The sequence below is a fragment of the Mus musculus genome, chromosome 4, assembly GCF_000001635.26.
Source record: "Mus musculus strain C57BL/6J chromosome 4, GRCm38.p6 C57BL/6J".
NCBI classification, from domain to species: Eukaryota; Metazoa; Chordata; class Mammalia; order Rodentia; family Muridae; genus Mus; species Mus musculus.
The window spans coordinates 96,053,054-96,078,589 of record NC_000070.6 but is presented as its reverse complement, the minus strand read 5'-3'; the positions used below and the strand labels follow the sequence as shown (position 1 = coordinate 96,078,589).

The 25,536-nt window shown below is 40.9% G+C and overlaps 1 protein-coding gene and 1 pseudogene across 4 annotated transcripts in view; both read left to right on the top strand.

Annotated features, from left to right (window-relative positions):
- Window positions 1-1,023: 1,023 nt before the first annotated feature.
- Cyp2j13 (cytochrome P450, family 2, subfamily j, polypeptide 13) overlaps window positions 1,024-25,536 on the top strand; it is a 34,907-nt gene continuing 10,394 nt past the window's right edge. The window contains exons 1-8 of one of the 4 annotated variants that reach the window (NM_145548.4): window positions 1,050-1,331; window positions 6,883-7,045; window positions 9,711-9,860; window positions 10,243-10,406; window positions 16,515-16,691; window positions 19,465-19,606; window positions 21,630-21,817; window positions 21,894-22,032. In NM_145548.4, coding sequence (NP_663523.2) covers window positions 1,122-1,331; window positions 6,883-7,045; window positions 9,711-9,860; window positions 10,243-10,406; window positions 16,515-16,691; window positions 19,465-19,606; window positions 21,630-21,817; window positions 21,894-22,032 — 1,333 coding nt within the window. In that variant the 5' untranslated portion in view covers window positions 1,050-1,121. Of the gene's footprint in view, window positions 1,332-6,882; window positions 7,046-9,710; window positions 9,861-10,242; window positions 10,407-16,514; window positions 16,692-19,464; window positions 19,607-21,629; window positions 21,818-21,893; window positions 22,033-25,536 lie in introns of all 4 variants that reach the window. The other 3 variants (XM_006502935.3, NM_001346539.1, NM_001346540.1) reach the window with 3 other exon arrangements.
- Window positions 5,883-6,281, top strand: Hspe1-ps6 (heat shock protein 1 (chaperonin 10), pseudogene 6; annotated as a pseudogene).

The following is a 25,536-nucleotide window of genomic DNA, read 5'->3' as shown; positions in this document are numbered from 1 at the left end:
AAAATAGAAAAGGATGTTGCCTTAAGTCTACATAATAAACTCAACCTTTGAATACTTTGCTCAGCTCATAGCATAAAGAGATAAGGATAGATAAGATTTCTACATGTTTATTATACTGGCCACAACTAGACTGCACATAATTTTGTCTTGTCTGTCTATGGTAATTATTTCTACATGTTCTTTTTCTGTCCACAGAAAAAAAGTAAGTAACAGAACCTATGACCACTTCAATTTTTTATTTATTTGCACTGGATACAAAATCATATGTAATTAGGTGGTATATCCAATTAAAGTATGTGCATAAGTGCATACTTATAAATGTGAGTGTTTGGGTTATTCATTAAATAGCTTGATAAATGCATACTATAAACATGGGTAGATTAAAGTTTTTAAAACCTAGTAAAATGGTATTTTAGAAATCCCCAAGTTTCCAAGTATTTTGGTTTGGGGACTTTTGTTTGTTTTTTTGTTGTTGTTTTAACACACATTTTCCAGTGGACTAACCCTCCACAACAGGTAACAGGCACACTGGTCTTTCTTTAAGGCTATCAAGTTGTCTTTTCATCCTGCCTTTGTTCCAGGACTATTTATTTTAAGGGACTATGGGTTATTGGTGTCTCCAAGTGTTCCTTCTGGATGATTCTAATCATAGGCAAAGTCCAACAGCCAGGAAGAGATCATGCAAATACCTCCACTTAGTTTCTGTGGGCCAGCTCTCTAGGAGAGGGAAATGACCGAGGGGGGGGGGCAGAAGGAGGGGGGAGGGGGCGAGGGGTGCTGTGAGGGGGCATTGTCAGAAGTGGAGGCATGCCAAGGGACTGGGAAAAGTGTGAAGGGACAGGGCAGAGAGCACTGGGCTGTCTAATTAGAGGTAGGGTCCTGTGCTAACAGGAAAGAGTGGCTAAGACCTAAGAGGCTAAGAGAGGGAGGGGTGGGATGTTACTGCCTCTAGGTCTCAGGGCCTTAAGAGAAAATGGAAGGGCGTGGCTGGGGGCGGGGGGCGGGGTGGAGTGGAATAGATTTAGCTGAGAGCCCTGCAAAGGTAAAATCCCTGAGCCTCAGCTCAAACGCTAATTCCCCTGGAAAGTCTGCTCAAGTGCTCAAGCGCTCAAGTGCCAGCCATGCTCGAAGCCGCGGACTCCCTGGCAGCTGCCTTCTGGGCAGCTCTCCATCTCCGGACTCTGCTGCTAGCTGCTGTCACCTTCCTTTTTCTGGCTGACTACCTCAAAAGCCGGCGCCCCAAGAACTACCCGCCAAGGCCGCCGCGCTTGCCCTTTGTGGGCAACTCGTTCCAGATGGACTTGACGCAGTCGCATCTGGCAGTTCAGAAGGTAGGAAAGGGAGAGAGTGCCTGGATTTGCCCTGATCTAATCTTGAGCAGCTGAAACTTCCAAAAACAGAGGTGGTAGTGGGCAGGGTCCTGTGCCTCCTGTTTGCAATCACTAACCCCAGGCCAAAGAGTTAGCTTCTAAACATTCCCTTTCAAGAAATAGACTGAGGGAACAGCCACCCAATAACTGGACCAACAACATAAGACCCACTCCAAGGGCAAGCACCAATCCCTGACATTATGATACAATGTTATGCTTACAGACAGGAGCCTAGCATAACTGTCCTCTGAGAGGCCTTGCCCAGCAGCCGACTGAAAGGAAGCACACACCAAACATTAGGTGGAGTTCGGGGGTCTCTTGGAAGAGTTAGGGGAAGGATTGAGGGCATGGGAACTCCACATAAAACCAACAAATTCAACAAACATGATCCCTTGAGAGCTCACGGAGACTGAACCACCAACCTAAAAGCATACAAGGACTGTACTTAGCCTAGCCTCCCTTACAAACACAAACACACACACACACACACACACACACACACACACACACACACACACCACACACACACACACACACACACACACACACACACACACACACAGCAGCAGCAGCAGCAGCAGCAGCAGCAGATGTGCAGCTCAGTCTTCATTTCGGTCCCTCAACAATTGGAACAGGGTCTGTCCCTAAAGCTGTTGCCTGTCTGTGGATCCCATTCCTCTCACTGGGCTGCCTTGTGGCTCCCTCCTCAGCTGGAGAGAAGTCTGGCCCTCCAGAGACTTTGTCTCAGGATCCTGGGATACTCAGTGGGGGGCTCCACCTTCTCAGAAGAGAAGGGTTGAGGGGCGTGGGAAAGAAACTGAGTAAGTGATGCACTGGGAGGCGGAGGAGGCAGTGTTTGGGGTGGAAAATGAATAAATTAATTAATGGGGGAAAAAAGAAATAAGCAGTTCAATTTACAAATAATTAGAAAATTTCTTATTCTTCTATGTTGTGTTTGCATCGTGGTCAGAGAAAACACTGTATAATATGCCAAGCTCTGTTTGATGACATAATAATAAATCATGATAAAGACAGATATGCCCTGCCACTTTAAGAAGTGTACGTAAAGCCAATAACTCAGCTTAGTTGATTAGAGTGCCACTTCAGTTTAAAAAGGAAAAAAAAAAAGTATGTGCAGATGGTCTACTCCTCTTGACTGGGTTTTTTTTTTTATAAATGTCAGTGCTCTCTTACTGAGACTTATTTTTTTCTACATCCTTGCTGACTGCTTATTCATTCATTTAGAGGAGGCTGAAGCAGAAGGAAACTGCTCAGCTTTGCCCCACCTCAGAATGCCTTTTCCCTCTTTACCCATACTGTCTTTGCCCAAATTGTGGGCACGAGGTTGACAATCTACTATTATCTTACTTCTTGCTGGCAAAAGGAGGAACCAGAATTCTCCTCTCTATAACAGGTCAGCTGTGGACTTCACAAATAGGCTCAGAGCCTCAGCCTAGGAGAGACACACAAGTAAAGCAAGTGACAAGTTGGCATCCACAAGCTCCATCTCTGTAGGGTTCAAATGGGTCCCATCTTTATGGGGTTTGACTACAGGATATAGAAGTAGAACAATAAAGAGATCGCTGGCCTGCTGATCTTAACTTCCCTTGGCTTTTGGCAAAAGAGTAACATTTAATGGAAGTTCTGCTTATAGCAAATGCTATCAAAAATTGCAAGAATAAAATGACATGGTTTTATTCAATCTTTCTGTGTTAAAATACTGGATCCTTTATGTCTTGCTATAAAGTCATATGGAACTGTGGAGGTTGAGTGTCTGGTATCACAGTAATAGCTCATAGTGAAACTGAAGCTGGGAAGATCCTCAATCCAGCAATGTTTTTCATCCTTTTAGTTTGTATTTTCTATGGGCTTGCAAATTGATATCTGAGTGCAAACAAATAAAATTAAATGATATAATTTAGGTGTAGTTAAATTCTAGTTCAGGTTATTAGGAAACAATCCCACAAGCTATTCTATGTGGGAATAGAATAGCTATTGTGTTTTGTGATCCCCTCCATTTAGACTCCATGATAGGCACACATGGAGTCCCGTTAGCAATCATCGCCCAGCTTTCCATTTCCCACTGTGTAAACTGGCTGAGGGAAGGAATAACCTGAGTTTCCTGAGTTGTTCAGGGAAATAATGACAAAACAAGAGTTTGAACCCAGCCGGGCAGTGGTGGCGCACGCCTTTAATCCTAGCACTTGGGAGGCAGAGGCAGGCAGATTTCTGAGTTCGAGGCCAGCCTGGTCTACAGAGTAAGTTCCAGGACAGAGAAACCCTGTCTCAAAAAACCAAAAAACAAACAAACAAACAAAAAAAAAGAGTTTGAACCCTACATGAATTGACACAACACTTATTGTCTACCTATATTCTAAGTAGAATGAAATAGCATTTGATAACATACTCGAAATATGTATTCCCAGACACATTCACTCTATAGACACTAAACAAATGCTTAGCATAACAGGCAAACACAGGACAGTCTATGGTGAAATGAGTCATATGGATACTGGTAATCAATTCTACTATCATATGAAATCTAGATGAATAGGCAGCCCTGGACCTAGAATGATCAAAGTATCATTTGTGCTATACTTAAAAAAAAAAAGGTTTAATGGATGTTGACTGGAGCAAAGGGATAAACAATTTTCAAACAATTAAAATGACACCAATTAAAAGAGGATGGGAAATGGAAGAAGCTGGACTCCTGTATACTTCCTCTAGCTCATAGTTTTTTAGCTTTCTCTAGAGTAGTTCATAGAATTATTTCAAAACATTATTTAAGTAAGAGAAATTTTATCAGACTGAGGTAGGCATGTGTGATGGTTTGTATATCCTTGGACCAGGGAGTGGCACCGTCTAGGCGTGTGGCCTTGTTGGAATAGGTGTGACCTGGTTCGAATGGGTGTGTCACTGTGGGTGTGGGCTTAAGACCCTCACCCTAGTTGCCTGGAAGTCAGTCTTCCACTAGCAGCCTTTGGATGAAGACGTAGAACTCTCAGCTCTACCTGCACCATGCCTGCCTGGATACTGCCATGCTCCCACCTTGATGATAATGGACTGAACCTCTGAATCTGTAAGCCAGCCCCAATTAAATGTTGTTTTATTAAGACTTGCCTTGGTCATGGTGTCTGTTCACAGCAGTAAAACCCTAACTAAGACAGTATGCGACACACAAGTTAGATAGTAGCATGTACTTCTAGGTAGCTATAATGAGACCCTAATGTACAATGGGACTAAGCACACCTTATAGGGCCCTTGTACATATAAAATTGCTTAATGAATTTCAAGTCACTCTCAGGATGTCTTACATGAGTAGATGGTCATGTCATTCTCTTTATTTTCCTTTTATTCATCTTTAAGAGCAGAGCAGACTCCAGACTCCCAAGAATACAGTTACATGATCACATATCCATCAGGATTTTTGTAACTAAATACTGAATGAGACTGTCAGCCCTGTCTCTGACTTGCCCCTCCATTTTTTTGTTGCTTCCATTATCAGAGCTTTCCTCTAAACCAGTCAAATGTTTAAATAGCCACAGTTATTTTGCTATTCCTTCTGTTATCATAGTTATTTATGCAAAAAAAAAATCAGTAGATACTTTTGATTACTGTGAATTCCATACGTGTAGGCCAGAGAGGTAGCTCAGTGGATGAGGGCACCGGTTGCTAAACTTGGTCAACTGACTTTACTTTCCAGACCCACATGGTGAGAGGAGAAAACAGACCCCTGAAAGTTGTTCTTACTTACACACACATACACACACACACACACACACACACACACACACACACACACACACACTAGGGTCCTGAGCTGGCCCACAGGACTCTCCTTACAGCAGAGGCTCAAGTGCAGTCTGGGGCAGCAGGGAGAACAAGTCATAGCAGAACAAGCTTTTAGAAACACCCATGGAAGGAGTTACAGAGACGGAGTTTGGAGCTGAGATGAAAGGATGGACCATGTAGAGACTGCCATAGCCAGGGATCCACCCCATAATCAGCATCCAAACGCTGACACCATTGCATACACTAGCAAGATTTTATTGAAAGGACGCAGATGTAGCTGTCTCTTGTGAGACTATGCCGGGGCCCAGCAAACACAGAAGTGGATGCTCACAGTCAGCTAATGGATGGATCATAGGGCTCCCAATGGAGGAGCTAGAGAAAGTAGCCAAGGAGCTAAAGGGATCTGCAACCCTATAGGTGGAACAACATTATGAGCTAACCAGTACCCCGGAGCTCTTGACTCTAGCTGCATATATATCAAAAGATGGCCTAGTCGGCCATCACTGGAAAGAGAGGCCCATTGGACTTGCAAACTTTATATGCCCCAGTACAGGGGAATACCAGGGCCAAAAAGGGGGAGTGGGTGGGCAGGGGAGTGGGGGTGGGTGGATATGGGGGACTTTTGGTATAGCATTGGAAATGTAAATGAGTTAAATACCTAATAAAAAATGGAAAAAAAAAAAAAAACCACAGTTAAACAATCAGAAAAAAAAAAAAAAAAGAAACTTCCTCTTGCCCTTTACAGAGTATTGTTTGAAAGGAGTGCCGCCGAAACTGTAACCAAAGGTGGCATTATGCTTCCAGAAAAGTCTCAAGGAAAAGTATTGCAAGAAACGGTCATGGCTGTGGGATCAGTCCTGAAAGGAAAGGGTGGAGAGATTCAACTGGTCTGTGTGAGAGTTGGAGACAAAGTCCCAGAGTATAGAGGCACCAAAGTAGTTGTAGAAGACAAGGATTATTTCTTATTTAGAGATGGTGACATTCTTGGAAAGTATGTGGACTTAAATCACTGTTGAAATTGTGCCACATGAAGCTGCTCATTCTGTGGATGTTCTGAACTATTCCATCATGTAAATAATTTCCATGCCTCCCTTTTATAATACATGGGTAATGCCTAAAAAAGGATGGAAGGATGGATGGATGGATGGACAGATGGATGATGGATGGATAGATAGATTGATAGACTGATTGAGAAAGAAAGAGAGAGAGAGAGAGAGAGAGAGAGAGAGAGAGAAAGAAAGAAAGAAAGAAAGAAAGAAAGAAAGAAAGAAAGAAAGAAAGAAAGAAAGAAAGAAATTCCTTGCTTATTCAGTGCTTCTTACAGCAGACTTATACAGAAATTCATTGGTCTTTGTCAAGTGGCATTTGCTGTGTTCTCTGCCTTCACTAGATGGAAGAATGTTTCAGTTAGAGTCTGCTTATTTATTGAAACTTGTGTCTTAAAGCCTTCTTTATCCTGTAAAGGACACACTGTAGATATACCTCCCACTCCTATTGATTCTTGCTAGTGAATTTGTGTAGGACAAATTCCATTCCTGAAGTGAATCTGAGTTAAGTAGCAGAGGAAAAAAAAAATCAAAAACATTTCCACAAACCAAGTTTCCATTCACAGGGAAATAAGAACCTAGTGATATAATTCCAATTGGCTACACACGTGACTGCCATCCCTGGACACAGAGATACGAGCCTGCTCACCTCTAACTTCCGAAATATTTTTCAGTTTGTGAAGAAGTATGGGAATGTTATCAGTCTTGATTTCGGAATCAAGTCTGCAGTCATTATAAGCAGCCTGCCTTTAATCAAAGAAGCCTTTTCTCACCTGGATGAAAACTTTATAAATCGCCGTATATTTCCTCTACAAAGACAGATCTTTAATGGAAATGGTAAGTCTTTCATGTGTTGTAAGATATGTATTGTAATGTTTATGATACATAAAGGCACATATATGCCTTATTTATCCAACAGGCACATAAACCTTCATGAAAGGTTATCTTTAATGAGAGCTGGATGCCACCTTTCTTGAATGAAATCACCCAACAGATGACTTATACTAGGTCCTAGTAAAGACTGTGCACAACCACCTGTTTTGCAAAAGTACCTCTAGATGCTTTGGTAGGAAGTAACCATGCCACAATGGGTTCTCCTTTCCATTTCACCACTGCAGCCTTCTACCCAAGGAAAATGGAACCCCCTCTTCTACATCCTCTTTAGAGATGCTTATACTCTATGATTAAAATTATGGGGACTTCTAGGTTACTAGCCAATGTTATAACTTATTAGTGTAAATACTTCATATTAGCATCAATTAAGTCAAGTTGAAAACAAAATTTGAAATCTGTTAATCTAACAAACAGCAATTTAGATGCTAATTGCTCTTTGAAATAATCCATTAATTAATTCTACATCAATTCACTCTGTTGTCTGCTATGAGAAGCACAGTGCTAGACATATGTCTTCTTAAGGTTCTATTGCTAGGATGAAATACTGTGACCAAAAATCTTTGGAGGAAAGTGCTTATTTGGATTATGATTCTGTACCATTGTTCAACATCAATGGAAGTTAGGATGGGAACTCAAACAGGAGAAAAACTTGGAGGCAGAAGTTAAAACAGAGGCTATGGGGAAATACTGTTTACTGGCTTGCTCCTCGTGACTTGTTCAGCCTGATTTGTTATAGAACCCAAGACCACTACCCCAGGGTTGGCATTATCCACATTGCCTGGACCAAACACAAATTAAGACAATGCCCTACAGACTTACTTATAGCCCTATCTTATGAAGGCATTTTCTTAACTGTGGCTCCCTCCTCTCCAATGAATTTAGCTGTGTCAAGTTGACATAAAACCAGGAAGCATAGTATAAGTGACTAACAGGGAGCAAAATAGACTTTAAAATGTTCTTCTGTATTATCTTTATTGGATGAAAAAGAAAATCAAGTATGTACATTAATAAAATTGTGTAGTTTTATAAGTAAACCAATATTAAAGAAGAGGGCTTGTATTAGAAATGTCTATGTCTATAGATTCTTGAAAAACGGAGTAAATGATATTCATTTAATGACCTGAAGAGATAATTTGTCAAGGGGACATGATATCCTTAAAAAGGCCAGAAGGACAGAGGTATTGAAGAACTGAAATGCATCCAGTGTGACAAACATGGTATTTAAAGGACACAATTAAGTGTACATGACACTTCTGGGCCTGGTCAGAAAGAGCACAGTGTTCGCTAAAATACTGATTTTCATCCTAACAGCTGGGAAAGCTTCCAAATGGTTCTGAATAGAGGTGATCTTAGGATATTATGTCAAAATGGAGGGAAGATATTAGATATCATTATAAATATGAAAGGTCATTACATATTCCATATTCCAGTAGCAAAAATTACTGTGTATTAGACTAGAGTGATAGCATTGAATTCATATAGCCACAAGTCCATACATGCCTGATGAAAGCCAACATGATGTGTTCTACACCCCAAGAAAATAGGGTGCTGAGAATTCCACCATGAGTCTGGTGGCTAACCTTAACTTGTCAACTTAACTGCATTTGGAAGCAGCTACAGTCTAAGAATCTGAGCACAAAAAAAAAAAAAAAAAAAAAAAAAGGAAAGAAAGAAAGAAAGAAAGAAAGAGAGAGAGAGAGAGAGAGAGAGAGAGAGAGAGAGAGAGAGAAAGAAAGAAAGAAAGAAAGAAAGAAAGAAAGAAAGAAAGAAAGAAAGAAAGAAAGAAAGAAAGAAAAAAAAGAGAGAAATTTTGCTTCATTGAATCATTTGAGGTGGGAAGATGCACCCTAAATCTGAATCATTTGAGATTTTGGAAACATTAAAGACTCAGCTTAAATCTGGGGCACACCTTCTGATTTCAGACCACATAAAAGAACATGAAAAAAAGGAAACTTTTGTCTTTTTCCTGCTTAGTCTCACTCTCACTGGCAAGTTCAACTGTCCTGCTGCTGAAGAACTCCTCCACCAGATTATTCAACTCTGGCATGTACTAGCCTGGCATTTACATCTCTACTTGCCAACCAGGAGGACAGTTATCCAGGGAGGACTTGGAAACTTACATTCATTTGATCAATATTCAAAATAGAAATTTTATTCAAAACAGCTTCAGTTTGGTTCCTTTCTACAACATATCTACCAAACAAAAATGTGGATACATTAAACACAACGTGTAGATGTGTTGGTTCTCTGGAGACTTAAAATTGATTACCTTGATAGCTAACTGTGTTCCCATGAAAATTTTACCTTGTCCTTGTATCTCATTTTTCCATCCATTGGAATGGGTCTAGTATGTTTTGGTAGTAAGCCTTTAAATTTTCTAAGAGTGCTAAATTAAAGAATATGTTAGAAATACTTACTAAACTGTGTGATGTTGCAAGCCACCAGGAGATGCTAACCATTATGTTCCTTGCTTGGTGATATTCTCTCTAGACAGCTATTAAGACCCTTATTGGCCCTTCTTCTTTACATTGCACACGTGTCCATAGAGCTCATGAGATAATTTTAGAACAGAATCACAATGCCGTGATGCTGAATCTCTTCTTTCCAGGATTGATCTTCTCCAGTGGCCAGACATGGAAGGAACAAAGGAGGTTTGCCCTGATGACACTGAGGAACTTTGGACTGGGAAAGAAGAGCTTAGAGCATCGAATTCAGGAGGAGGCCTCCCACCTGGTGGAGGCTATAGGGGAAGAGGAAGGTGGGGATTTCACAGGGCAGCTGCAGCAGGCTGTGGTCCTTTCATTCATTTGACAGATTCCTACTCAGTGTCTAAGTGCTTCTCCTGGGCCCTGTACTGTGCTTGGCACTGAGGATCGAACAGTGAATAACTAAATGTGCACTTCTCTCAGGAGTTCTGCATCTAAACGTATAAATGGGCCATTAAACAAATGGCTGCACTTAAAGCCTGACTGTCACTCTGACTTTCCAGGCATAAGCAGAGTCCTTGGTACATGTCAGACCCCGTGTAGTATGCTTTGGCCATACCTTTTTATATGGTTCTTTATGGATGTTTTTCTGTCATATGGAATTGACAAACCAGTATCTTTGAAAGATGCACGTCTTTCTTTATTCACATCCAGGACAGCCTTTTGATCCTCACTTCAAGATCTACAGTGCAGTTTCCAATATCATTTGCTCCATCACCTTTGGGGAACGGTTTGAGTACCATGACAGTCAGTTTCAGGAGCTGCTGCAGTTACTGGATAAAGCCATGTACTTGGGTACCACCTCCCTAATGGTCCATGTAAGCATTCTGGCTTCTTTTACAGAGAAAATTGTTCCTGGGCTTATTCAAGTACAGATAGGTTCTTTCTTTTTATTTCCAGGACCTTTTGAAACTAGTATATAATGTCTTCAAGTTGAGTTTGATATAAATTTGTCTCATCACAAATTTATCTGTTGATTTGGAAGTTTTACATAAGAAAACTTACTGTACAAAATGTTTCTAATATTTTAATGAAGTACCAAAATTAATGTGCTATCCATTAATGTCCAAATTCCACTTTTTCACTCATGCATACTCCAAGTAGTCTTCCTGGCTGCTCTTCTCTTTATATGCTCCTCCTTTTAGCCTTTTGTCATTGTTCATTAATTTTTCCTCAATGATTAGACATTTGGTTGTTTCTCAGTTAAGGTTGTTATTAATAGCACTGCTGTGAGCACTTTAAATGTTCTTGTGACCAAACTCACTCTTTTACTTGTATTTTTATTTAGAGTTAAAACATGTTAACATAAAAAAACTTGTTCCATCTTTTGATACATTTGCAGCTAGAGACAAGAGCTCTGGGGTACTGGTTAGTTCATATTGTTCCACCTATAGGGTTGCAGACCCCTTTAGTTCCTTGGGTAATTTCTCTAGCTCCTCCATTGGGGGCCGTGTGACCCATCCAATAGCTGACTGTGATCATCCACTTCTGTGTTTGCTAGGCCCCGGCATAGTCTCACAAGAGACAGATATATCTGCTCCTTTCAGCAAAATCTTGCTAGTGTATGCAATGGTGTCAGCGTTTGGAAGCTGATTATGGGATGGATCCCTGCATATGGCAATCACTGGATGGTCCATCCTTTCGTCACAGCTCCAAATTTTTTCTGTAACTCCTTCCATGGGTGTTTTGTTCCCATTTCTAAGAAGGGGCAAAGTGTCCACACTTTGGTCTTCGTTCTTCTTGAATTTCATGTGTTTAGCAAATTGTATCTTATATCTTGGGTATCCTAAGTTTCTGGGCTAATATCCACTTATCAGTGAGTACATATTGTGTGAGTTCCTTTGTGAATGTGTTACCTCACTCAGGATGATGCCCTTAAGGTCCATCCATTTGCCTAGGAATTTCATAAATTCATTCTTTTTAATAGCTGAGTAGTACTCCATTGTGTAAATGTACAACATTTTCTGTATCCATTCCTCTGTTGAGGAGCATCTGGGTTCTTTCCAGCTATTATAAATAAGGCTCCTATGAACATAGTGGAGCATGTGTCCTTCTTACCAGTTGGGACATCTTCTGGATATATGCCCAGGAGAGCTATTGTGGGATCCTCCAGTAGTACTATGTCCAATTTTCTGAGGAACCACCAGACTGATTTCCAGAGTGGTTGTACAAGCTTGCAATCCCACCAACAATGGAGGAATGTTCCTCGTTCTCCACATCCTTGCCAACATCTGCTGTCACCTGAATTTTTGATCTTAGCCATTCTGACTGGTGTGAGATGGAATCTCAGGGTTGTTTTGATTTGCATTTCCCTGATGATTAAGGATGTTGAACATTTTTTCAGGTGCTTCTCAGCCATTTGGTATTCCTCAGGTGAGAATTCTTTGTTCAGCTCTGAGCCCCATTTTTTAATGGGGTTATTTGATTTTCTGGAGTCCACCTTCTTGAGTTCTTTATATATGTTGGATATTAGTCCCCTATCTGATTTAGGATAGGTAAAGATCCTTTCCCAATCTGTTGGTGGCCTTTTTGTCTTATTGATGGTGTCTTTTGCTTTGCAGAAGCTTTGCAATTTTATGAGGTCTCATTTATCAATTCTCTATCTTACAGCACAAGCCATTGCTGTTCTATTCAGGAATTTTTCCCCTGTACCCATATCTTCGAGGCTTTTCCCTATCACTGCAAAGAGAGGCCCATTGGACTTGCAAACTTTATATGCCCCAGTACAGGGGAACTCCAGGGCCTAAAAGGGGGAGTGGGTGGGTAGGGGATTGGGGAGGGGTGTGTATGGGGGACTTTTGGGATAGCATTGAAAATATAAACGAGGAAAATACCTAATTAAAAAAAAGGAGGGGGGAACTTGTTCCACTATTTATATGCCCATTCCTTAAAACTATCAAAATGGTAATACCATAATGTAACCCTTTGGGGTTCAATCTTTGCTCCTATACTGGTACACTATATGTTCCTGTGTTTATCCATATATAAATGTTCCTCTTAGAATTGCCTTAGCTGTCTCTCAAATGGTTTGGTAGACTGAGCTTTCATCATTATTTCATTCTAGAAGCTTGGCATCTTCTCCCCGCCTTTCTCTCTCTCTCTCTCTCTCTCTCTCTCTCCCTCAAATTTATTTATTAATTTTATTTATATGAGTACACCACCATTGCTTTCTTCAGACATACCAGAAGAGGGCATCAGACCCCATTACAGATGGTTGTTAGCCATTATGTGGTTGCTGGGGGTTGAACTCAGGACCTCTGGAAGAGCAGTCCGTGCTTTTAACTGCTGAGCCATCTCTTCAGCCCCCTCTCTCTTTTTTAATGTCCCATTTCTATTCAAGATTCTATTTGTCACTCTCTGTGTATTTGTTTAGCTTCTGTAGTATTTCTTGAGATTGGATTTCAGTTTTATTACACTATGGTCTATTTGGATATAATAGACTATTTTATTCTTTTGGATTTGGTAAGACATGGGTCTTTTTATTTTACAGAAAGTCCCATGTGCTACTAAGAACAAAGAATTTGCTGTTTCATTTGGATGGAAAACTTTCCAGACATCGATTAAGTTCATTTGATCTATGGTGCAGTTTAGCTCTGAGTTTCTTCTCAGTTAGTACACTTCCTCTGCTTGGTTTATACAGGATAACCTATGCAGGCTTGGGGATGTAGTGCTAACATCACTCATAGTTATTATATGAGGATCTGTCTGAACTTCATGTTCATTCTTGTTTCTTTTATAAAACCCACAGCCTCAAATTTTGTTGCATACATATTTACAATTTTTCTAATTGAAAAGATGTTTCTTTTCTGAATATGTAGTGGCCTTCTTTAAAGAATATATAACACTCTTGTATCTTCTTCAGTGCTCTCTTGGTGGTCATCACTTGACTTAGTATGTATTTTTTTTTTTGGTGTGTCCATTATTCCTCATGAGTTTTAAAACAAACCTTTGTGGAATGTGCAACACGTGATCGGTAGTTACTTACTTTCTCACACTGAAATATACCATCCCCAGCTTTCCAGGCTCTGAAGGCTGCTAATTTGGAACCTGATGTTAGTCTCCTATTTCAGTCTTTGTATGTCCATCAGAATATTTCTACTAGAACATAAATTTTAAATTTTCACTATGTGTCTGTGGGTTTCAGCACATGTATGTACATGATAGTAAGTGTGAAGTCAAAAGACACCTTTGAGAATCAATACTATTCTTTTGTTGTGGGATCCAGTGCTTAAACTTGGGTTCTCAGACTTGTGGTAGCAAACACCTTTATCTGAAGAGCTATCTCCTGAGATGGACCCTTTAAATCCTTAAATATTGCTGTTTTCCTTCACAATTTTTGTTGACCATGGAGATCTTCTTATCTGGTCATGTTTATTTGGGGATCTAAATGCCCCTTATACTTGAGTGTCCTTTTGTTTCTTTGACTTGAGGAAACTTTTTGCTATAATTTCACTGAATTTTCCATCCATCCCTTTCCCTTTCAGCTCAGCTTGTGAAATAAAATCATGAATATTTCTGGGCATAGTCTCTTGATCATATCACAGTTCTTACCTTAGTCACTATTCACATTTTTCATTACACTGTTGGAATGTAGGGTTGCCACAGCAGTGATCTCCCTTCTCGATCTTCTCTTGGGTGGAGACTGTTCCGGGGTTTTCTATTGTGGCTTTGGGGATTTGTTTGTTTGTTCATTTATTTATTTATTTTGTATCATTTTCTTTATTTTAGATTCAAGTTCTTTTTCAGATCTTTTTGTTGGGTATTTTATTTATTTACATTTCGAATGTTATCCCCTTTCCAGTTTTCCCTACACAAACATCCTATCCTTTCTCCCCTACCCCCTGCTTCTATGAGGGTGCCCCCACACCCACCCACCCACTCCCACCTCACTGCCCTAGCACTCCCCTATGCTGGGGCATGGAGCCGCCACAGAACCAAAGGCCTCCCCTGCCATTGATGCCAGATAAGGCAATCCTCTGCTACATATGTAGCTGGGGCCATGGGTCCCTCTTTGGTTGGTGGTTTAGTCTCTGGGAGCTTGGGGAGGGGGGGTGTCTAGTTGGTCTTTATTGTTGTTCGTCCTATGGGGTTGCAAACCCCTTCAGATCCTTCAGTCCTTCCCCTAGCTCTTCCATTGGGGACCAGTGCTCAGTCTGATTGTTGGCTGTGAGCATCCGCATCTATATTGGTAAGACTCTGGCAGAGCCTCTCAAGAGACAGCTATATCAGGCTCCTGTGAGCAAGTGCTTCTTGGCATCAGCAATAGTGTCTGGGTTTGGTATCTGCAGATGGGATGGATCCCTAAGTGAGGCAGTCTCTAGATGGCCTTTCCTCGAGTTTCTGCTTCACTCTGTCCCTGCATTTCTGTTAGACAGGAGCAATTCTGGGTTAATATTTTTGAGATGGGTGTGTAGCCCTATCCCTCAACCAGGGGTCAGACCTAACCAATTGATATGGTCGCTACAGGTTCTCTCTCTCCTTTGGGGGGTATTTCACCTAATGTCATCCCTGTTGGATCCTAGGAACCTCTTGGATCCCTGGCATCTGGTACTTTCTTGTGGCTACCCCTGGTTCCCTTCTCCTGTCTCCTTCCACAGCTGATCCCGCTCCTCTTTTTCCCTCCCACTCCTCTCCCCCTCCCATGTCCCTCCCTCTACCTCCCATGATTATTTCGTTCCCCTTCAAATTTTAAATTCACAACATCTCTGTTTGTGGTTTTTTTTTTTTTTAATAAATAAAATCTCAATTTCCTTGCTGTATTTTCACCCATTCTGTACATTTTTCATTCTGATTGCTACATCTCTCTTCCTTTTGCTTGTTGCTTCCATGCTGCTGACTTTCACCTCTGGAGCCTATACTGGACTCCACTGCCTGTTTCTGCCCCCTTCCTGCCTCTGATCATTTTGATCAGAAAACGCATGGACACTTCACCCAACAGTTAAAGTGTTTCCGGGTGTTTGAATTGACTGATGATTTCAGAGGTGCTGTGTCCTGATGTTTTCCCTTTTCTTTCTTTCTTATTATTTATTTATTTTTCATTTGTACATCTGATGGTTGGGGTATGTCTTCTGAATTCTTTGAAATGATCATTTTTTTATTGAGAAGCCTGCTCATGAAGGCTAGTGTCACTTTGTGAGTGGAAACAAACTGCTCTAGCAGTCATATTAAACTCTACAGATATAAAAATACACATACAAATCAATGATATTTCACTAACATGTAACTGTTGAACTGATAATCTGCTTTACAATTCTCTGCTGGCCAAACTGAGCTTTGGATGTGATTAGGGCAAGACTTCCTAGATCATGTCACCTGGCGCCACTCTCAAGTGGGGGTGTATCCCAAGTGTGTTGAGAGTGAGGGAGGCAATCTGCCTTCACACATTCAAGACCCTCTGAGTACTGAACACTACTCTGTTGGAATGGCCCTCTAGGTCATGTACATCTCAGGCATGCCAGAGTTTCTGAGTTTTATAGTAACAAACAACATAAAGCTAGTACCATGATTTCACCCAGCCCATGGCCTCAGACTCAGAGCTATCAAACTCCATGGTAAGTTTACGTTGATCAGGTCAAGTTGTAGCCACTGCATGTGGAGCTATCCCAGCCTCATCCCACTTTCTGCCACCATCAGCCTTTGGCCCTTCAGTGGCTTTGATGACACTTAGGGTCAAAATTGGTACAATTACTGAATGCTGAACTGAACTGACAAAGATATAGTGTGTTTCCTAAGTGGGAAGCCGTTGTACCAGTGAGAAGTGGTCAGAGGTCAGTATGTTCTGCATGGGAGGGTTGAAATGCCTGACAGTGGGCATTTCAGCAGGCTAGGTGTTCCCACAGTTCCACTGTAGAAGATGCAGAGGCAAAGTCAAGACTGTCTTGAAACATAGAAAGTGAGTTTATGATTGCCTTCTTCTCCCTAATTAGCTCTACAACATCTTCCCATGGATAACAAAACATCTCCCAGGACAACACCAAACATTGTTGGCTACCTGGAGAAAACTGAAATCATATATTGCTGATATAATTGACAATCACCGCAAAGACTGGAACCCTGATGAGCCAAGAGACTTCATTGATGCTTTTCTCAATGAAATGGCAAAGGTGGGAAGATGTAACCTGTGTCTTTTTACAGAAAGGGTGATGTAAAGTAGCTACCTATTGATCCAGGAGCAGGCAAGCATAATGGCTGGATTTTACCATACCACACATTTATTCATTCTCTCATATTTCTATACAGTCCCTATCATCCTGTCTGCCAGGCAAGCTACTTCGAAAGACAATAGAAACTTCGTTGCCTTGTGTCTCTCATCTCCTAAGGGACATTGGTGTTTGTTCCTGAAGCTCATTTGTTCTAAATTCAATGCCAAGATTGCAACATCTCTTTGCTTTCTGATCCCTTTACATCTTATTTCTCTGGTACTATCCCTATTATAAGGATAACCTTTCCCCCTGAAATTAATCATATCTATAGGTAAACAGGCAACCTGCAAATTCCCTCTTTTTTCTTTTTCCCATATCTGAAGTAGACGCACACAAAATAAAAGCAGCAGTTAAATTTCAGGACTTTATTCTGTTATGGGTTGATCTAACTACCTTCCCCAATCTGAACCTCCAGACAAACTTCAGCTAAGTAAGTGGTAGAGTTTGACTTTTATATCTAGGTGAGCAACCTACCAATCTGTGGTCTCCATATCATCACTAGTCAATAACAGACAAAGCCAAGAAGACACTGAATGGAGATATTAGTTAAGTTTATATCCCTGTGACAACAACACATGGTAGCAAAATAAATAAATCAGAATGTACTCTGGCTGGGTTTCAGAAGATTTTCATCTTACGTGGCAAATGGCAAAGGAGCTAAGCTCCTGGGCAGAAGGGTGTGGGGCAGGCTTTCACGGCACAGTTGATCAGGAAGCAGAAACAAGAAGGCACCATGGGTTTGGTATAACTGTCAGTTACCCTCCTTCCTCATGGGCACCTTCATGCTGGTTCCTTCAGCAAGACATTATATTCCTATTCCCAAGAACTTTCCCAAAACTATCAGTGCAAGGAACCAAATATTTAACACGTGAGCCTGTGAAGGAACATCTTGAATTGTAGACATACTATAAAATGTAAACCCTAGACCCCAGTAGGATCCTGATGATATCACTGAATCTGTCATAGGAGTTACAACTCACTGGATAATGGGCAAAGTGGTAAACATTTATTTATTTGTTTATTTATTTATTTATTTATTTTTATACCTTCTTTGATATTTTATCTTCCTGGCATATCAGTAGAAGCCGTATTTTTTATTCTTTTTTATTAGATATTTTCTTTATATACATTTCAAACTTCAAATGCTATCCCTATACCCTCCCTCAGCCCTGCTCCCCTACCCACTCACTCCCGCTTCTTGGCGCTGGCAGTACCCTGTACTGGGGCATATAAAGTTTGCAATACCAAGGGACCACCTCTTCCCAGTGATGGCCGACTAGGCCATCTTCTGCTACATATGCAGTTAGAGACATGAGCTCTGGGGGTACTGGTTAGTTCATATTGTTGTTCCACCTATAGGGTTGCAGACCCCTTCAACTCCTTGGGTGTAGAAGCCATAGTTTATGCCAAGGGGAGAAGGCAAATCATTTACCACGTGAAGTGCGTGTATGAGACCATTAACATTGAGAGCACATTAATAAATGATGTTTCCAGAGGAAGTGATTAAAAGTAGGGACATTTTGTAAAGAACAATTGATGGAATCAGTAATGTTTTAACTTGGCAAGATGATGCAGATTGGAGAATAATTGAACAGAGAAATTTTATTTTAATCTTTCTCTTATAAAACCTGTTAAACATTGACTTTGAGCCTGTTGTATTCCCCAGAGATGATAATGGTGTGTTAAGGGGTGTGTGTGTGTGTGTGTGTGTGTGTGTGTGTGTGTGTGTTATTCTTATCATATAAACTGACATATAGACATAGGCAAGGATACAAAGTGAGTGCCCTAGACCATACAGATACTTAGTGATATGACAGACACCGGAAGGCAAATAAGCTTTTTTATTACATTCTCTTCCCACTGTACAAAAACTTTTCCAAAAGTTCAGTAATAAGAATGGTTGCTTTGATTTTCATCTAGCCAACTGCCTCCAGGACCTCAGGATCAAAGGAGTCATCATTCTGAATGACTTAATCCAGCTCATTCCTCGGGGTGAGGACCAGTGTTCTGCGATGATCACCAACTCTCTAAATAAACAAACATACAGGTTTTCCAGTTTTGTTGAGTATAGCCTTTTGTAGAAGGATTTGATGGTGTTTTGGATTTCTTCAGGATTTGTTGCCATATCCAGGAATCCATCCCATAATTAGCCTCCAAACGATGACACCATTGCATACACTAGCAAGCGTTTGCTGAAAGGACCCTGATATAGCTGTGTCTTGTGAGACTAGGCCGGGGCCTAGCCAACACACAAGTGGATGCTCACAGTCAGCTATTGGATGGATCACAGGGCCCCCCAATGGAGGAGCTAGAGAAAGTATCCAAGGAGCTAAAGAGATCTGCAACCCTATAGGTGCAACAACATTATGAACTAACCAGTACCCCGGCGCTCTTGACTCTAACTGCATATGTATCAAAAGATGGCCTAGTCAGCCATCACTGGAAAGAGAGGCCCATTGGACACACAAACTTTATATGCCCCAGTACAGGGGAACGCCAGGGCCAAAAAGTGGGAATGGGTGGGTAGGGAAGTGGGGGGGAGGGTATGGGGGACTTTTGGGATAGCATTGGAAATGTAATTGAGAAAAATACATAATAAAAAAAAGATTAAAAAAAAGCCAGTGTGTGGAAAAAAAATAAATAAAAATAAACAAACATACACTATCTTTTCCAGTACCCAGGCAAGACTACTACAAGTTTCAATGAAGAAAACCTTATCTGCAGCACTCTGGACCTCTTCCTTGCTGGAACAGAGACAACATCCTCAACACTACGATGGGCTCTGCTCTACATGGCCCTATACCCAGAAGTCCAAGGTGAGCATGTGCTGACCATGTCTAACCAAACCAGAATGGGTTCAGAAGAAATGGGGCATGGTGGAATGAGTGGGGAGCAGTGAAACACTTTGGTAGGGACACATCTTGCACATGTTCTGTTAGTACTATGATTGTTCAAGGGATTCAGATATTACATCTGTACCTTCAAGAATATTGGAGTTTAGAAGAAAAGACAGAAGTCAATCTACATTGTGATAGGTTCCAGAAAGAATGGCATTACCACACAACATTCATCTACACCCTGCTCCCTTTTTAACAATCCTTTCCATTTTGGGTACTGTCCTAATTCTTTATTCTGATATCTGATATCCTGTGGTACACACCTTTTTGCCAGTCTAGGAATCTGCCTGTCTCTGCCTCACAAGTATTAGGATAACAAGCAAGTGCAGACTACCACATCTTATGTTTGTTCTGAGATTCCGACTCATGTTCACATGTTTGCATGGCAACCTATTTACTAAGTTACATACATACATTTTTAATACATGATATATATCATATTATATATATATATATGTGTGTGTGTGTATATATATGCATATATATACATACATACACACACACACATATATATTTATAGGCTACAACTTAAAATGCCTTTCTTGCTTAAGGTATGTTTTGAGAAAGCTTAAAGCCTATTCAGTTAAAATTCTGGCTTACATTCTAAAACAAAAGTTCCAGAATATTTATCAATAGTTTATTGCTAAAAGCTTTTCAAATACATTTATTTATTTTGTGCATGTGTATGCAAATTTGCATGCTCTCTTTCCACATGTACATATGTAGATTCAAAAACAAACATCTGGAAGTTGATCTTTCCTATCATACAGGTTCCTGAATAACTTGTCAATAGGGTTAGCCATATGTGCTAAGCAATCAACTGATATAAATTTAATTCACGTTCACTGTGTAGTATTAAAAGTAGTCAACTGATGGAAGCATTCAGGATACTCATGGACTATGAGTAAAGTTTAGGACAGAAATTCAGCCCTAAAGAAAAGCATCATGATGAATGCATAAATATGGGAGACAAAATTTGTGTATATTCAACTATATAAATTCTCTAGAATGGTGAAATTTGTGGGCACAGAAGGTAGAATACACAAGAGAGAAACCAAGACTTGTAAAAACATAGAATTTATTTTGCAAGATGAAATGCTCCTGCCATTACTTTTATAGCAATATAGATATACTTAATATTATTTCACTGTACACTTAAAAATGATAAGAGCCCACATAAATGATTAGTGGCCCACTTCATTAATCACAGTGAAACTGAGTGAGGCAAGTGTGTTAAAAACTCAAGATAATTATGGACATAGATATCCCTTAACTCAAAATCACTATAGTTCTTCTAATCTGATTTATGTTATATGAACTTTTTGATCAATGACATTTATATATGTACAGTAGTGCCAGTGTTAGATATTTATATGTCTCTCTCAGAAAGAAAGAACCAGGATGGACTTTGTAAAGCTCCTAAATTTCCAAATCCTTTTCACCTCATGGCTATGTTGAGTTCAGGTGAGGGCCAACAGACTCAACAGTGGCTCTCATGAGGACTGCCTTTGCACCTACAGGAAGGAAACTGGGAAAGGAACCAAACATTGACTGTATAAGAGTTCCAAGAGTGAAACATCACATCTATTTTGTTTTACTTGCAAAGCTCAGTCACATTTCCTCATTCCACATTCCTTCTTATAGAATCTGGGAAATGACATTTTTTTTTTGTTAAAAGACCAGGTATTATTATGAGCTTAGCCATGGAGATCCTGATTATTCAGTTCAGGATATATGAAAATTCATGGTTACACTGTGGGCTTGAAGGAAGTTATAGAGCTGAGCTTCTAAACTGGGCTTTTTAAGAGGCAGAGAACTTTTATTTTCTCACAATCAAGATGCTGGGTGAAATAAAAGCAAAGACGTTTGGAAGACAATTTCTATACCTTTAGAAGAAAGCATTAAAATGTAAAACTTAATAGAGACTCCCATTTCCTTGAAGAAAATGTACAGGCTGAAATTGACCGAGTGATTGGCCAGTCGAAGCATCCCAGCCTGGCTGACAGAGACTCCATGCCCTACACCAATGCTGTTGTCCATGAAATTCTGAGAATGGGCAATAGTGTCCCTCTGAATATTCCCAGGGAAGTGGCAGTTGACACTACACTGGCTGGATTTCACTTGCCAAAGGTAAGGAGGCTCAGGCATGGGAGTTTTGTGTGTGTCTATTCCATACATTGCCTTGAGTCTTTGTAACTTTCCCTAGCGGTCTGTGGTCATGACCAATTTGACTGCACTGCATATGGACCCTAAAGAATGGGCCACCCCAGACATCTTCAATCCAGAGCACTTTTTGGAGAATGGACAGTTTAAGAAGAGAGAATCTTTTCTGCCATTTTCAATGGGTGAGTTGTGATGCACTGGAGAGAGTTCAGAACTCTATCACATCCCTTCTCTCTCTTCTGGCATTGTTTCAGATAAGCCCGCCCAGTATGACTCCATTTTGTAGTTGGCTTCAGCCCAGCAAGCCCACCCGTACATTGTTAATCCTCTCGTTTCTGAGGAAGAGTTCAGCTTCCCTTGTTAGGTTTTCTACACACTGACAACAGAGACACAATCCCTACCTCTTGTTGACCAAGAAAGCTTGATACCTATCATTGTGTAGATATCTTGAGTGTCACAAGTTCTTTTTAAGTAATGCCTCCTTACAAGGAAGAGAGATGAGTATTAGTAGGTTTTTATTTATTAAATAGTTTTAACTAGCATTTGCTTAAGTGAATGCACTTCAGTCCTATGAACACACTTCAAATAGTTCTGATTTTTTTAAATTGAAACCCCCTTTGTTAAATATAATCAGTTCATTCCCCTATTACATCACCTGACACGCATGAAAGGAAATGCAGTGATAACTCTTGCTCCCTTGTGTTTTCTACCAGGCAAGTTATTGTAGTAGTAGTATTGTGAAATGAGTAACCAAATGTTCTAGCATATTGCAAATATTGGCTTATATATGCTGCGTATATGTCTTCTCAAGTAATTTTGCAATTTCTTGATTCCATAAATATGTTCTAAGCATATATTGTCTGCCAAACATCCAACCTGAGAGCATGAAAGTAACAGGATAGAAGATGAGGCAGCAGTACTCCTTGGACCATGTGTCCCACTCTTAAACGCGTTCTCACGACCGGCCAGGAAGAACACAACAAACCAGAATCTTCTGCGGCAAAACTTTATTGCTTACATCTTCAGGAGCCAGGAGCGCAAGCCCCAAGCCCCAAAAACGAAAGCCCCCCCAAAACGAAAGCGAAACCCCGTCCCTATTTAGGAGAGTTATCCTTCGCCTAGGACGCATCACTCCCTGATTGGCTGCAGCCCATGGCCGAGTAAAGGCAGAGTACATGTAGTGGAAAATTACTCTTGGCACATGCGCAGATTATTTGTTTACCACTTAGAACACAGGATGTCAGCGCCATCTTGTGACGGCGAATGTGGGGGCGGCTCCCAACATCTCCCCCTTTCCTTTTAATAAGAGCAATAGGCCACCCATATTAATGAGAGTGGAGATAGAGGTCAAATCCCCAGTGTGCAGGTAAAGGAGCCATGTACAGGATTAGCTCTTAGGCTCACAGGCTTTTACCCAGAGCAACCCTGACCTGCTCCCGTGTCGTTTTGCCTGGAGAGAAGGACACTTGGACACTCAACCTTCTTGAAAGATGACATGTCTCCCTAGAATAGGCTCATATATGCCGCAGAGCCCTTCTACTGCAGTGCTTAGCCGTGCAACTCTCTCGGGCTGCTGAAGCACACTCACTCTATCCCGTGCAATGAGTCTAGCCTCATGGGATGTAAGAGCTGAGTGGCCAGCGACCTATTGCCTAAGCATAGATATATCAGGGGAAGCACCATGTTCTAGAGCTGCAAGTGCCTGGGCAATAACCACCTTGTCTCTCCTAGTTTGGGCCTTAAGCTTACAGACCAATCAAAGAAGCAACACTAATCCACAGCAAAGTGTATCTCCAAATAATATCAATCCCACCCATTCTTTAAAGAAGGGAAATGCTGAGGAGATCCAATTGGGTAATCCTTTGGTCAGGGACAGGTCCAAGCGTGTGGAGTTGACCTGAAGTCTCAATTCCTGAAGGATCTGTTCAAATTTAGCCGTCCAATTCTGTAACATATACTGAAAAAGACTTTTTGACAAATTAGCTGCCCTAGTAAATTTCTCATACTGAATGGAAGTAACACACAATCCCGGAAACTTTTGTTCACATCCCAGCTGAGCTATTTGCCATAATACATCTAGTTGTTTCTGGACAAGATCTATGAGTTGATTAACCAGCATGAGACCACCCTGTATCTTGACATTAGCTGAGGCCTGTTTATCTATGACTGTAGTCACTGAGGCTGACAAAGTGTTAATGGTGTCAGTCGTCTGGACCTGTCCAGACAGAGCCAAGGCTGTCTGAATCAAGGCTAAACCCAGTTCCTAGTTAGTGGTAAAAAAGCAGGGGAATACTTGAGCATTATACATCACCGTCATTAGGAGTGGAAATGTCGACATTATCCCCCAACGCTGCTCTCTCTTTATTATTGACGCCCTGGACATCACCAAGACGAGGGACATCAGTATTCCCTTGGTCAGTCTGGATTTTTCGGGTGAGTCTTTCTGGTATCCAAAATGGGTTGTCTTCATTCTGTGGGAAAACACAGATAGCTCCCCTGGATCTTATCAAAATAGGATCCGGGCCATACCATTTATTATCAAGGACATTTTTCCATTTAACCATCTCATTGGGCCTATCTGGCTCTGAACAATGACGTTCAGCCGCAGTATGGCCATGAACATCAATATTTAAAAAATTGAGTGTAAAGAGTGCCATAGACACAGACACTCTTGGTACTCGGGGTAGAGTCTCCTCAATTCCCCTCTTCTGTTTTATAAGATAGGCTTTGAGGGTGCGATGCGCACGCTCAACAATACCCTGTCCTTGAGGGTTGTATGGAAGTCCAGTCAGGTGGGTCACGTCCATCTGACGGCAGAACTGCTGGAATTTTTGAGACGTATAAGCTGGTCCATTATCAGTCTTAAGGAGTTTGGGTTTCCCCCAAGCACTCCATGCCTCAAGACAATGTTGAATCACATGTGAGGCCTTTTCTCCGGTTAACGGAGAAGCAAACATGATGCCAGAACATGTGTCAATGGACACATGGAGATATTGAAGTTTTCCAAAGGAAGAAACATGTGTAACATCCATTTGCCAGACCTGTAGAGGTCGAATACCGCGTGGGTTAATTCCCACATGAGGAACTGGCAAGAACTCACAGCAGCTTTGACATTGAGTTTCAGCCGTCACATGAAAATTGTTATGAAAATTTCTTGTAGCCTCTACCGGGGATGATAGGGCAGCAGCCACCACTTTAGTGGCCTTATCTGCCAAATCATTTCCCAGAGCCATGGGGCCAGGTAGGCCTGAATGGGCTCTAACATGAGTAATATAAACAGGAAATCTTCTAGATAACAAAACTAATTGTATCTGCTGAAAAATATTGGCAACTCTACTGGAAGGCTTAATCACTCCAGCCACTTCTAAAAGATTTACTGCATTAACCACATAACAGGAATCTGACACAATATTAAGGGGTTCTAAAAAGGTTTTTAAAACTTCTAAAACCACTAAACATTCTACCACTTGAGGTGAATTTTCATTATATTGTTTGGATACCACTTTACCATTAGCCACATAGGCACCTATGCCAGTTTTTGATCCATCAGTATATACCACAATCCCATTTTTAAGTGGGTTTCTTACTGTTATTTGTGGAAACACAACAGATTGATTTTGGGCAAACTGTAAAATTGGATGTTTTGGATAATGGTTATCTATTTGTCCTGAAAAGGAGGTAACTAA